This window comes from Cladophialophora psammophila, assembly GCF_000585535.1.
Source record: "Cladophialophora psammophila CBS 110553 chromosome Unknown aczJe-supercont1.5, whole genome shotgun sequence".
Lineage (NCBI taxonomy): Eukaryota > Fungi > Ascomycota > Eurotiomycetes > Chaetothyriales > Herpotrichiellaceae > Cladophialophora > Cladophialophora psammophila.
Genome location: NW_006912926.1, coordinates 366596 through 380899, shown reverse-complemented (window position 1 = coordinate 380899; position 14304 = coordinate 366596). Strand labels below are relative to the sequence as shown.

Sequence of the window (14304 nt, the reverse complement as noted above, 5' to 3'; positions counted from 1 at the left end):
TGTTGAGTCTCATTGCCCCCCGATAGATATACTTTTCTGCAACGCAACAAGAAAGGTTGGCAGACGTTGATAGAAAACGATCTGAAAGATCCTGAGCGCGGCTCGTTTTACCGAGCTTGTCACCAGTCAAGCATGCTTTTTGTCTCAGAAGTCATCATTTTGTATGCGGTCGGGGAGATGTCGTGAAGATTTTAGGTGATCAGGAGTCGACCTGAACAGGAAGGGTTTGAGTGGTCAAAGGCGGAAGTCGTGTGAAGAAAAGGTCAAATCTGCCTAGGTACGAGGTAAATCGGAGGCTATTCTCGTATTCTCAGCCATTCGAGACTCTAGCGGAGGATAGAACATTGCAGGTGCAGCGCAAACACATAAGCTGGGACTTCGAAGCCATTAGTAACTCGCAGTTCTTCGTGCAAAGTTGAAAAAGTCACGATGACAACGTGACAAGGTGAAGTGGGCGGATGATGCTTCTGACTCTCACTACTTGCCAGCCGCGGTGCCCGATTGCGGTCATGGCCATGGTCATCGGTCGCTTGACTGACTGTCACTGCTGGCCTTGGGTGCAAACCCTCAGTCACCAGTGGTCCTTCATCAATGCCACGTTTGCACTTTTCTCAACACCCGCGCCCGCAGCCACTCACATACCACAGACTGTCCTTATAGAGCGGTCGCCTGCCTCTACAGCAATCACAAGGGGGTCCAAGGCGCCAGCAGGGGGTTTGGATCTACGTTAAAGCTCTCTAAACCCTCGTGGAGGCGGGGCAGACTTCATCGCTTTCTTCCAAGTTCCAACCCTCGCACTCGCACTCGCATTTGCACGCTGCCTGCCTCCTCGTCCTCGCTTACTGCTCACCTCTTACAATACAGCGTCGCGCAGTACCACTCAGTATAGACCATGGCCTCGTTCCTCGAAGAGCTGTGGAATTCCATTTTTACGCCCGGCCCGACACCCACGCTCCTGGTCGCTACCAATGCCGCATTCGCCGCCCTGCAGCTCCTCCTTCTGATCCTTCTCATCGCAACGTATTCTCTACACTTCCTGGTATTGTCCGTTCTATGCGGCGGTCTGTGGTACGCCATCAACTGGTTCGCTACTGAAATCGCAAAGGAACAGCAAGCGCAAAAGGCGAAAGAAAAGAAAGAGAAGAGCCCTGAGCCAGATAATGCGAGTGATACTGAAACTGAAGGCCCGCCGCCGCACGCGCCCGGTGGCGACTCTGTGAAAGCCACCACAACACCGTCCGCGCGGAGTCAGAGTCCGAGACACGAGAGGCCGAACGACAGTTCGACCACACTCCTTGAACCAAAGGGGGTAGAGAGCACGGAGGCTCTGAGGCGTCGGCGCAGCCTGGGCGAGAGTTCAGGCTACGTCAGCACTGATAGCGAATGGGAGAAAGTATCTGAGGGAGAAGAGAAAAGCAAGTGAAGGAGAGGATTTTATCGCTTCCTTCCGGCACCACAACAGGAAGAACCTCGCAACTCCCACGTACGGAATAGAAGGGGTAAGAAGGAGGACCGGGCCCTTTCCGCCAGACCACCGTTATCGTCCACGCACCATCTACTGAGTTCCCACGTCGACAGCATCCCTAGCTTGCTACACCTGGACAGAACAGGAGACACACTCAAGATACCCAGATGAAGGAAAATGAAATGACTTATATATGCATTCATACATGGTCCAATCGCGGGGATACTATGGCCTCATAAATTGCCCCGCACTCGATAGAGCGTGCACGAAGGCAGCTGAGTACTCGGTACGTACTGCCCATGTAAAGGGAGCTGCGTTCTCCTCATAGGCAGCTCATATCTTCACCTTTCCGAGGTCCGTGCACCTGGAGTTGTGGCTCCATACATAGGGTATATACTCGGTACAGCGCGTTGTATTATCACAAAGAGCCGAGATCAGAAGGGCTCTGCTCGTACATGGCATGCGACAGGGCCGCATGGAAGCCATCTCGGCATGACCCGTTGTTAAGGTGAGTTTTGCCGCCAAAAACCGAAAGCCGATCAGCCTTCTCGACTCCCCTCATGTGTCCTGGTCCGCCAGGCTCAAGATTGTGTGACTCGATAACCTATTACAGAGTGACTCGAAAGTTGTCATCCACCCGATACCACAGAGCCTGACTCTCGCATCTGCCATGACCATCGCCCTCTGCTCGAAACTGCCATCATAAGAACCTCCCTTGTACAGCTCAGAATCCTGCCGCGCAGTTTGATCCCACCGCAACAATGGTTGTTCGCCTGTCCCAGCTCCTGTACTACTCCCACACTGTCACTCGATCGTTATTACGACCTTTCTTACGTTTATCGTTGATACGGCGCACCATATGAGCATTGAAGAGGAGGAATAGGGTACAGACAAAACCACCATGGCTTCCATCTTCACCTACCAGGATGAGCCTCCTCGAATACATTCTCCCTGGTCGACACCGGGATCCTCGACCCCTCAGCCCCTTCACTTACTGGATCGTCCTCCTCACACAAGGCAACAGGTCATCCAGGGTCTCGTGAAGCTAGAGCCAGAGCGCCAGGATGGTCCTACTGAGTACAAGCTCCACCTTCTCCTTCGTCCCAGGCGCAAATTCCTCTCCACAACCACGACCTGTTCCGTCTCTGGGTCGCAGCACTTTGCATCCCCAGTCCAATCCGTTGTTGTAACAGCTCGCTCCCCGGGTGACTCGTTGCTGGACCGTCCACTATCCCAGCCATCTGCACAGGCTCGTCAAACCAGGCTACAACAGTTGACCACACAACTATTATGGAGACTGCAGCAGTCTTCGCCCTTCCATTCTTCGTCGAACGCAGATTTAGTCTTGCCGGTACTTCCTGAGGCGACCCCGAGGTTAGGAGTTCCGGAACGTCCAGCGAAGCTGCTACCAGGTCTCGAAGAAAGTCAAGGTGCCCTCTACGAAATCGGTGTGGCTGACGATGGCACGCTGGCGGGGTTGGTCGAAGATGAGCTCCAAGAGAGTTTGACCAATCTGAAGGCCATGGCCGCAAGTCTCGGCTGTACCACGAGTGTTCTGCGGAAAGTCCCCGTAGGAACGTGCGAATGGGCAGAAAGCAACAGCGACAGCGGACACACCAAGACGCGCAAAGACGCGCTCTGGGTTGCTGAAGTACTGGTCTACCCCGACTCACGAGGCTCAGCAGACGCAGACATACCAAAAACAATACTCGATATGCCAGCCAGCGCCTCTGGACCAAAAGATGGGTCAGATTTGGCCGACCACGCTTCGACGGAACAGATGCGAGTGACCCTGGTAGGCGCCACTTCTGCTGGAAAGTCTTCTTTGCTAGGGACGTTGTCCACCTCAACGCTAGACAATGGACGGGGCAAAAGCCGACTGTCGTTGCTCAAACATCGACACGAGATCGCCTCGGGAATTACAAGTTCCGTTGCGCACGAACTCGTTGGTTACCGAGAGGACCGTAACTCTCCGAATGCTGTCATCAACTATGCGTCAGGTCATGTTTCCTCGTGGATAGACATCCACAACCTCGCCAAGCGTCTTGTCTTGCTCTCTGACTCCCCTGGCCTACCAAAATTTGCCAAATCTGCTATCCGAAGTCTAATATCGTGGAGACCTTCATGGACCCTCCTATGCGTTGCAGCAGATGACAGCAGCGAGACCACAGGCCAAGTCGGTGCGATGGGTCCGACAGTGGAGGTGTATGCTGACAGCGGAACCGGTGAGAGTGTGGATCTTTCACTCTCGTATCTGCATTTGTGTCTGCGACTACACGTGCCATTCATGGTAATCATCACCAAAATGGATCTGGCAACCAAGGCCGGGTTGCGCCTGGTGCTTGCAAGAATTCTCTCCGCTCTCAAGGCGGTTGGTAGGAAACCTGTCATGCTCAGTAATGTGCCCGGCCCACCCTCTCTTTCGGAACAGGGGGCTGCTCTCTCGGAGCTCCAGGTCATCAACGAAAGAGATCAGGCTGAAGTTGACCGACTTGTTGGATCGATGCAGAGTGACACTGAGCAGGACATTGTCCCGATTTTAATGACATCCGCAGTCACAGGGCTCGGCATAAGTAAACTGCACGCACTGTTCCGAACTGCACCCGTTACCTGTAAGCCTAGGCTTTATCAACCTCCGCGGCGTGGATCTGTGACGAGTTCACTTTTTCACGTCGATGAGGTCTTCAGCATCCCTCCATCGCGCGTTTATACATTGGATACGGAAAGCCAAATCACAAAACAAGGCATTGTGCTTTGTGGGTATGTCTCTCACGGCCTGCTGTCCGTTGGGGACACGATGCTACTGGGGCCGTTTAACCCGGACTCAGACAGCGTATTGACCCCGACCTCTCAGTCCGTCGTGAGAGCAAGTTCCTATGCTGCTATTGAGTCGTCATACACAGAGAGATCATCGAGCACCCTCGCGCGATCTTACCAAGGGGAGACCCCGAAGAACTCGAGTCGAGGATATCGGCCTGCGGCCGCATTTCTCCGAGTGCGCATCGTATCCCTACGGACTCTACGCCTTCCAGTGTTGCGGATGCAGAACGAAGAAACAGGTACCATTGGTGTTGAACCTCTTGACAGCGAACCGGATACCATCGCATTGGGCAGGGCTCGCAAGGGTATGGTGCTTGTCGACGTCGACCAAAATCTCCCTGGGTATCATTCATTTTCTGCGAGGTTTCCGGCCTCGGATTTCGCGCAGGCAAGTTCACCAGTTTTGATACTAGGAGGTCATGCTATTGTGTACATCAACAGTATGCGCGCAGCGGTCAAAGTGACGGCAGTGGCGCTTGACGAGGACGAGCATTGTAGGGGATACGTGCGCGCAGCATCTGCTCGGGAAGACGCGGAACTTTTCCGCTTTGACGACATTGATGATGAGGCTGAGGTGTTCGGTGAGGAGGAACAACATGACGGTAAAAGCGGGTCCACAAAAGAGAGGAGGGAAATTAGAGTGTCTTTTCGGTTTGGCAGTACAATGGAGTGGATGGAAGTGGGCGATCAGGTATTTGTCGCCCCTACTTTGACGACGACGGGGCCGGCGACTGGTCCAGCACCTGTCGCCAATATGGTCGGCCTGGCTGGATTTGTCGGGAGAGTTTGTGAGGTATTTGGTTGATTATAGGCACACTGTTTTGGGGACGGGCCATAAAGGATTCTCTCGAGGAGGAAAAGGAAAGCAAGCGGTGGCCAAGATACCGACCAGATATGCTAGATTTTGGTTTGAACAATTTGTCACTTAGCCCCCCCCCTCATCCGCGACGTGCGTTGTCGACCACGCGCTCCAAGCCTAGTCCCGACTTGTCCTATTTCAAAGTCTTGCTTGCAGCGTTGTCACAGGAGATCTTGCCACCGCCGCTGACCCGAGAAATATCCTTCTGTCCATCTCAATCTCCCCGGCCGGATCGCGTGGGCGACCCTCATTCGGTATCTTTATCCTGTCGGCAGGCAAGGCGATCATGCTCACCCAGCGCCTGGCGACCTCGGTGGCGATCTCGTCGCCGTCCACAGTGGCATCGAACATAAGCAGGCAGGCGCAGGCGACGGCCTCGATGTGCTCCAGAATGGCCCTGCCGCACCGTTGCAGGGCAAGGAGGTCGCTCGAGCGGACCAGATCGCGCAGGACCTGGTAGCGGTTTGCGGTGATCTCGCGTTCCCTGGTGAAAAAAACACCGGCTCCTCGTCCTCCGTGGCCATTGTTTGCCTTTTCGATTGCACTCAGCACGCCCCGCACCCAGTCTCCGAAGGACTCGTCGAGTATGTCCACCCGGCCGGTAAGACTATTCTGAGTCTTGGGATTCTTGACCACCCTCAACACGTCCTCTGCCATGACGCTCGTCGTGCCCTCCCAGATCGTGCCCACCACGCTGTCCCGGAACAGGCGGGCAATGTTCATCACCCCGCCATCCTCGTTGTTCTCGCAGTAACCCACGCCGCCGAGTGATTCCATACAAGCTCTCAATCCAGAGACGCTATTCAGAGTGACTTGTGCCTTCATCACGGGCGTGAGCAGGCGGAGGAGCATCTCTTGTTTTCCCCTTGAGCGCGGGATGAGGACCGATGCTCCGCGGGTGCCCTGGGTGACAGCATCGTGGTCTTGTTCAGTTGCCCCCAAGAGCGCAGCGCCAAGGAAGACCAAGTGTGTGTTGGCACGATACTTGACACTTTCCGCAGCCATCCAGGCCAGATGCTGCGGGTTGTCCCTCAGAAGTTGTCCGTCTTTCACTTTTCGAACCAGCGTGTATGCGCGACTCACAGCCAATCCCCTCGCCAAGTAACCCGCACCAGAACTCGCGGTTTGTACTCGCGTGATGTTCAATATGGCGCTAATTTCCTTGATACCTTGGCCCTCCTGGCCGACGAGGTAAGCGCGCATGCCTTTGAGTTCGAGCTCGGCGGTTGGGACGCCCTTGGTGCCAAGTTTGTTTTTGAGGCGTTGGATGCGGATGCCGTTTGTTTCGGTGGTGTGGGAGACTGCTTCCGCGGTGGAAGTCGGGACATGGCCTGTTCTTCGCCGAAGAGGAGCATAGAATGCACTGAGCCCCTGGCCTGTCTGTGCAAGGAGAACGGCCATGTCGGCATCGGTGGCGGAAGAGAACCATTTGAACCCATCCACGATCCAAGGTCCCAGAGGGAGACCGTGTGCATCTTTATCTCGCCCGTGGTTGATATCGGTTTGCATTTCTTGAGTGGTCATTCGGCGTGCAACCGTCTCAGTGCCTCGCACGTCACTTCCCCCACTTCGTTCGGTCATCCATTGTCCACTGGTCCAGGAGTATGTCGGGTCCAAAGACACAAGACGACGATAGCTTTCACGGAACACGGCTCCGCGACCAGGCTGGTCTCCATCTGGGTCATCGAAATGTCGACGTAATAGTACAGCTGCCCCGTCAGTCATGCCCATTGGGCAAGTGGCTACTGCGCAAGTACCGTGCCAAAGGTGCAGGGTGCCAAACTGATGGATTCGTCGATTGAAGTCTTGCTTCAGGCTGGGCTGAGGATAAGCATACCCTACCACGCCGGCGCGAGTTTGAATTTGTTTCAGAGCACGCCATCCTTCGCTCGTGCGGAGGGGAGTGATTTTGTTCTCTTCGCCGAAGGTGGTCAGGGGGTGGATTGTGGGCAGGTCGGTGTCACAGTCAATCGTGTGTTGAAGGGTGGATGGTTCGAGGACGAGACGTGCGAAGTCATGGAAATGGCTCTGGAGAGGCGTCGGCAGTGGGTCGGGAAGGTAGAGGGACAAGACCCTCGAGAAAACTGGATCGTCTGATGATTCGTGCCGTGAAGAAGCCTTGTCCTGGGAAGAAGCTGTGTATTGCTGCGGTACACTGGGAGCGGCTTGGAAAAACCCAGAGGTCGACGATGACGGCTTTCTCGACCCCATCATGCCCCTTTATGGCGGGTATTGAATAGACGGATGGACAAATATGTGTGAGCAAGTAGTCACCCAAATCAGAATTCGCTCAAGGGATTCCAGAACCGATAGAAGTCCGGCCTTTTTGCACCCGGCAATGGTGGCGTGCAACCTGTAAGCTCTCCAGGAGTCACCCTCTGTAGTCTTAGGCCTTGCTGACTGGGGTTGTCAGCGCAAAACAAATTATAGGGCTCGATGACGATCCAACCTTTGAGTATAGTAAAGCAGTATAAATCACAGCGTCTTTCTCGTCAAAGAGGCTTTTATGCCCTTTCCAAGACTGCTCCAGAAATTGTCGTCGAGGACCGGGGGGGAGCAGAGGGAAGAAAGGTGGTAAAAGTACCTCGGCTGAGGGAAACAGTCCTGGATGCACATGGCGGACTGTGGAGTGATAGTCCACTACTACTAGGTAATCCAAAGCTCGCCAATTCGGTGTCCTTATTCATGCAGGTACCTTTTGCTCTTGGTAACTTTATTCTGTCAGGGCATAATTTCAAGGTTGCAATTCTATTCTGATCGCAAGTTCAAGGGACAGGAAACTGCACTATGACGCGCCTGTGTTCTGCCGTAAGACTCTTACCCACTACGGTAGAGCACATAACCAGACTGAACTGCAAGTTTCATAGTCCAAATAGTCTCAATGGTATTGGTACCACGTTCATCACCCTGAACGAGCGGGGACGCGTTAATTCGCATGCGGCCCATGGGTCGTCTGCTGTCACCGGTATGTACAGGCTATGTCGATCATTCCTTCACAATCTTCGTGCCAAACAGTAAGAGAGGAAAACTCAGAAATGAACCAAGAGTCAGCATTCTGGCTCAACCTGCTCCCTGCATCCAGCTTAAGGAGGCATATCACAGGACCATGCGGAACCTTTGGAAAATTGGTCTGCTCAACCGGCGGGTACGGATCTTTCGGAGTCGAGCAGCTTGTCTTGACGGACATTCCAATCTGAGAAAACAAGGGCGGAGAAAAGCTGCTGGTCGGCATCTACACAGCACGCGTTCCACCGTGTGCAAGGGATGCCGTTCCCAACAATGAGCTGGAACAATAACCCGTAAGAATTTGTGCCACGCACTAGATCCTCGACCGCTATCTATTCACTTCATGAAGTCGAGCTTTGCTGTCTATTCCAAATCTCGCAGTCCTCGGGTCTTACAATGGCGTTTGCACCTTGGCCCGTGAGAGGCTCTGAAAGAATCTATGTTGCTCTTTTATTTGTCTGCCTCTTTTACATCCTAGTGTCTAGCCCAATACTGAAGCACGCCGAGTCCATTATCAAGCCTGCCTGGAAGGGCCCTACGACCGGCGACGTTAGCGAATCTTCAGACCTTGCAGTTGACGAGACCGTCCCAGCGGAAGCAGAATCGTTCGTTCCTTTCGACGATGACATACAGGGAAAAGCATCTACTACTTTTAACCTGGGCTTTGGAGAAGAGAAAGTTGATGTGGTATCATCCCCTACATTGGCAGATGTGGATGAATCGAGAATGGCTATGATAGGGCCGTACATCACTGCTATCATGGACCCAAGGAATACGCATTTCGATCGGCTTCAATGCCCACGGCCTCTCAAAAGCCGTTACAAGATGCTCCGGCCGAAAGGGAGTCTCCCTGACAGGACCCAGCAACCACGGAGACGGTACTTTTTTGCACTCAATCTGTATCAATGTGCTTATGTGCTCCCACGTCTTCTTGGCTCGGTTGTCGAAGCAATGCGCTTTCTCGGCCCCGAAGACTGCGTCTTATCGATCGTCGGCGGCCGCTCCGATGATGGTACTACCGAGATACTGGTCGCATTAAAGGATGAGGTCGAAGCATTGAATGCAACCTACTATTTTGGCACGAGCGATATCGACCCTTTGCAAAATGGTAATGACCGAGTTACCGAGCTCGCAAAGCTTCGCAATCTGGCACTGGGCCCGCTCATCGCTCAACACGACACGTATGCAAAAGATACCTCCGTGATTTTCTTGAACGACGTGTCGATCTGCACAGACGACATCTTGGAACTCATTTATCAGAAGCAACATCAGCGAGCGGATATGGTGTGTTCCATGGACTGGAACAACCACGGAGCCACATTTTACGACTCCTGGATAGGTCGCAGCATGAATGGTGACTTGTTTGTGGAGGTTCCCCAGAGTGGATCATTCGAATTCTCCCATAATCTGTTCTGGAATGATCAGAAGGCTCGGTCTCGTATTGATGAAAAGTTACCTCTGCAAGTCTTTGCCTGCTGGAACGGAGCCGCGGTTTTCAAAGCCGAGCCTCTACTGTTACATAACATCAGGTTTCGGGCTGCATATAAAGGCGAATGCTATGCGGGGGAGCCGACGTTATTCTGCAAAGATCTGTGGACTCTTGGATACAGCCGGATTGCGGTGATTCCCAGCGTCAATGTTGGATACAACGATGAACAATCGCGAGCAGTAAAGGAAAAGCACGGCTACGCCTCGGGAAATATCCAACAGACGGAACATGATCTGGGGCTATCGACCGAAATCGAATGGGAGAAATCACCTCCTCAGCTCGTCAAGTGTCAGCCAGATTGGACTCATTCTTCGTGGGCACCGTGGGATGAAGCGGTGGGAGAACACGTCCCCTTTGACTGGTCTAGGTCCGGATATTTCAACGCCAAGAAGCCTTTTGATAAGGAGCTTGAGTTCGAGAATGACGGAAAAGATGAGACTGAGGGCATTGGGCAGTGGAAACGATGGCGACAGCGTCGCCAACGTTACAGCGACGGAAGCGAAGGGTAGCATTTGGGAGTCCAACGCGAAGAAAATAAAACACAAGTGTTGATTGTCCACATTGCCCATTCTTAGATCTATATAGTGACTAGAAGGATGAAACCCTACGATTGTGAAGCATGACAATCAATGATATTAACAATAGTCTTCTTCAGACCCGAATCTGGCCAGGGTCACGTTTCGACGAGCAATTTTCGCGGAACGTCACTGTCCGCCACTTTACGCGACTTTCGCGTTTGCAACCAAGATACCTCGTACGGAGTACTTCAACCTTCCCCACCTACTGGCACTCTTTCCACGGCCGTTCGTGCGCCCTTCTTGGATCATCGCAATGCCCCTTAACACTCTGCGGCTTAATCACCAGAAATCCTCCCATCCTAATGACAGAATCGTCTTCATCAAACCACTTCCACGGCCGTCATCGGATCGGGCATCCTACGACCTTGCCGATACATTCCTGCGAGCCATCGCCGCACAATGCCTTCCTCTCATGAAGAACCACTATCTCTCTGTCACCACATTAGAAGAGTACGAGCCAAACCCAGAATTCATCGGTCGCAATTTCAACAACGGCGAGATCATACAGTTGGTGCTTCAGAGCAAGAGTGGCGGCTGGGTGCCTTTCAACATGGTTCAAATGGTCATGATGCACGAGTTGGCCCATAACACCCATATGAATCACGGGCGAGATTTCTGGAAGACAAGGAATCTCTACGCGGCAGAAATGAAAGGCTTATGGGAAAGAGGCTATACAGGTGAAGGGTTCTGGGGCAGTGGCCGGATGTTGAGAGACATGGGCACTGTCATGGGTAACAACATTTTACGCAGTGAGGAGTTGGAAGGGTTGCCACTTTGCGGAGGTACATATCGAAGTCGCAACAGAAAACGCAAGGCCCGACAAGACAAGCCAGAATTAACGTGGAAGGAGAAGAGAGACCGGCGGATCGAAAAGAAGTTCGGCAAAAATGGCGTGGCGCTCGGCGAGGATGAGAACGCGCGATTGAGCCTTGAGATCAACCGCAAGGGCCCTGTCGGCAACAAGCCCCGAGTCGCTCAGAGCAAACGAGGCCGGGAATTGAGAGCCGCCGCAGCATTGGCCCGGTTTGAGACCAACAAGAAGGAGGTCGAAGATCTTCAACTCGCCGGAGTAGAGGGTACCGAGGAAATCGAGGACGGTGACAACTACGAAGATGCGGATGCCGACCAAGAAGACGCCAGGGACGTCAATGGCCGGAAAATGCTAGACAGCGAAGGCCGTGGTATGATCCGAGTGTGCAGCAATGAAGACACAGAAGACGTCAATGTTCAACGCGAGCTACGAGACCTGAGTACACTCGATCGTTATTTCAAATCATTTCAAATCGACAAGGAATCTAATGATACCCAGGCCAACAGGTCGGACTCTGCGAACAAAACCGCCGCACAACCGAAGTCCAGGCAGACTACAACGTCCGCGCCTCTGGGTTCGAAAACTAGCCAGTCCGCCCTAGGCCCCGGATCAGCAAAAGAACCGTCATTCACCTCAGGCACAGGCTCATCCTCATCCTTGTCACGGCCCCCCACAGTACCCTGCCCGATCTGCTCACTTGAGAATCCTCGCCTCAATGCGACTTGCATGGCTTGTTCTCATGTCTTGGATATAAGAAAAGACCCACGACACTGGTCGTGTCAGAGCGAGGCATGCAAGGAGAGTCAGAGCGCGTATTTGAACGCTGGAGACACGGTTGTTTGTGGGATATGTGGAACGAAGAAGGGTGGATGAGTGACTGTGATATGAGCGAACACATCCAAGAATTGGGGGGCGGATGGGTTCACCTCTGGTGTACAGGAAGGCTCACGGACAGACGAAAGGAGAACGGGATCCACGGCCAACCAGTGTGCTAATATGTTACGGGGGTAAGCGTTTTCTAAAAGAACGTGTCAGCCGTGAGAAAGCTACTTCAGCCTGAACGGAATTCGACCGACCATGCAAGCAGACGAATGATTATGCTGTGCATGTCGAACGATATCTCCCGATGAGTGGCTGCCTGACCGAGGGGAAATTTGGTTGTGACGAGAAAAGAGTATTGTACGAGTATGAATGGATGATAGCCCCTGATGATATCGAGGGAGAGGAGAGATCAGGCCCGACCTCTACGTAAAAGCTGCAGCAGGGAGGGACAGCGAGACAAGCAGAACAGGAATGTTTTTGCAGCGACTCGCTATACGAAGATACGACGACGACGACGACGGATAGGTGGGAAATATCACATGAGGTCCTCCGTACCTCCTCAATAAGATATGTGAAATGGCAGCATTAATTGTGTTGGGCTAGAAATCAATTTGCCAGTTTCGGCCCTCAGGATGTTCCAAGTCGAAAGTCTGTTGTTACTTGGTACGTAATTCAAGGGCAGTTTCGGTCTGCCTTCAGCAGTAGCTGCATGAGTCGACATGTGTACCTCTTTACACAACCAACCTGCGCCTGAGGCTCCTTGTGCGCGCTCTTTGCACCCTGCACCCAGAGCAGATCGCGAGACTGGCCTGGGTTTTGCCAGCCTCGCCCGATCGTTCCGGCGTCGGACATGTCAGTCGAATCCCAACGGACACCGGATAATCGTTGAGGATCTTTAGCGATGTAGCTTGCTACATAGCTGATACCTCTGCTTCACCCAGGCTCTTCGCACCAGCTGGAATATGGCGAGAGGGTTTATGGGCTTCGAGCTGCCCGTGCTCTAGGAACAGGCTTCCAAGGGTATTGACGGTGTCCACGAACAAGTCGGCATCATGGCATATCGCGTGATGGTGATTCGTTATTTGCTGCAGTAAACAAGCTGCTGGTGTGGCTGCAAAGGCCCCTCGTCACGCGAGCCTGGAGATCCTTGCCCCATATAGAGGGGATACCAATTATACAGATGCCGCATTGCTACCAGCTATAGTGAGCAAGGGTAGAAACCTGGTGAATGCTTGAGAGCAAAGGTGCTCGTTGTCCGAGGTACACGGATGCTTGCGGAGATGGATGCGCTGTCTAGCACCTACCTCAACAGATGGGTGGTTCGCACGCAAACACCTTCAGATCAGTAGCCTGTCGCCGCCAGCGTACAAACCGCTTCATGACCCTTCCAACAATCCAACAGCCCACATATTCTCTCTCCACAACCATACTTACACCTCACTTTGCCCCAGTAGCCGCACACGGAGCAGAACCAGCGCTGCGGTTTGGCCATAAGCGCGCTGTTTCCCGTACGCATGGCGAACCGGCCATTGCTGTCGATGTTGTCGTCAAGTGGTTTTGCCCGTGCCGCAACGTAACTGAGCGGTGGCTCTGAGAGGAGAGCTTGCATAACGCGCTCCGATGGCATTTTGGGGACACCAAGTGTACGTAGCAGTGGGTGGCGGTCGAGAGCTGGGTCATAGGCTGGAGGAGGCAGTTGCCTCGCTGATGGGGACGAAGAAAGTTGTTGTTTGTCCCGGGATGAACTGGGCGATTTGTGAAGTGTTGTGGGTGAAGCCGGTTCCGAGGGTTTCGTAGGCGGGGGAGCATCAGGCATCTCAACGTCAGCATCGTTGGCGCTTTCCGCTCCCACGGTCTTCACAGGCGCGGTTTTGGAATGTTTCAACGAGCTCAAATGTCTCAAAGCTCTTCTCTGGGCCGCTGTGGGCGGAGTCTCGAGGGCAGCAGCACCCCGCCTCCTGGAATCTGTGGCTGTCTTCTGCGTCTGCTCATGTCTCGCTTGACCTCGTGTACTTGTGGCAGGGGGAATAATGGCAGCACTTCCATAGACATTCACCCCGGCCTCCTCGTCCGCTAGATAATGCTGGAAGGTCCTATTGTACGCGAAAATCCGCCTCACGTTTGGTGTGGCCTTCTTCTCTTTCGCCCTTGCGCCTTCTCGCTTCGGGATCGGGATATTGGCTTCGCGGTAGTTTTCCTTGTTCAAGTCATTCAGTCGCTGTTGGATGGCCTTTTCTTGCTTCGCCGAGAGTTTATGTGCAGATGCGGGTGCTGTCGTCCCGTCGCGGCCACGTTTGCGGGAGCCCAGTTGCACGGCGGGGACGGGTGCTCCAGTGTCGGGAACGTAGGTCCAGCCATGCGAGGCACGGGCAGCGGCTGTGATCGGTAGTTCTTCGATTAAAGGCATGTTACTTTGGGGATGAGGGAGCTGTTCGAGTTGGCGGAGATCCGAGG

General features: G+C 53.5%; 6 protein-coding genes across 6 annotated transcripts; 4 read left to right on the top strand and 2 right to left on the bottom strand.

The window, feature by feature from the left end:
* Positions 1–892: 892 nt before the first annotated feature.
* A1O5_03788 (uncharacterized protein) lies at positions 893–1423 on the top strand (the record flags this gene model as incomplete). The annotated part of the gene is made up of 1 exon (XM_007744399.1): positions 893–1423. The coding sequence occupies one exon, from the start codon at positions 893–895 to the stop codon at positions 1421–1423; it is 531 nt and encodes a 176-aa protein (XP_007742589.1).
* A 943-nt stretch (positions 1424–2366) lies between these two features.
* Positions 2367–5090, top strand: A1O5_03787 (uncharacterized protein; the record flags this gene model as incomplete). Its single annotated transcript, XM_007744398.1, has 1 exon — positions 2367–5090. The coding sequence occupies one exon, from the start codon at positions 2367–2369 to the stop codon at positions 5088–5090; it is 2724 nt and encodes a 907-aa protein (XP_007742588.1).
* A 192-nt stretch (positions 5091–5282) lies between these two features.
* A1O5_03786 (uncharacterized protein) lies at positions 5283–7355 on the bottom strand (the record flags this gene model as incomplete). Its single annotated transcript, XM_007744397.1, has 1 exon — positions 5283–7355. One exon carries the CDS (start codon positions 7353–7355, stop codon positions 5283–5285), a length of 2073 nt encoding a protein of 690 aa, XP_007742587.1.
* Positions 7356–8546: 1191 nt separating this feature from the next.
* Positions 8547–10148, top strand: A1O5_03785 (uncharacterized protein; the record flags this gene model as incomplete). The annotated part of the gene is made up of 1 exon (XM_007744396.1): positions 8547–10148. One exon carries the CDS (start codon positions 8547–8549, stop codon positions 10146–10148), a length of 1602 nt encoding a protein of 533 aa, XP_007742586.1.
* Positions 10149–10470: 322 nt separating this feature from the next.
* On the top strand, positions 10471–11901 carry A1O5_03784 (uncharacterized protein; the record flags this gene model as incomplete). Its single annotated transcript, XM_007744395.1, has 1 exon — positions 10471–11901. One exon carries the CDS (start codon positions 10471–10473, stop codon positions 11899–11901), a length of 1431 nt encoding a protein of 476 aa, XP_007742585.1.
* Positions 11902–13192: 1291 nt separating this feature from the next.
* A1O5_03783 (uncharacterized protein) lies at positions 13193–14257 on the bottom strand (the record flags this gene model as incomplete). Its single annotated transcript, XM_007744394.1, has 1 exon — positions 13193–14257. One exon carries the CDS (start codon positions 14255–14257, stop codon positions 13193–13195), a length of 1065 nt encoding a protein of 354 aa, XP_007742584.1.
* Positions 14258–14304: the final 47 nt, after the last annotated feature.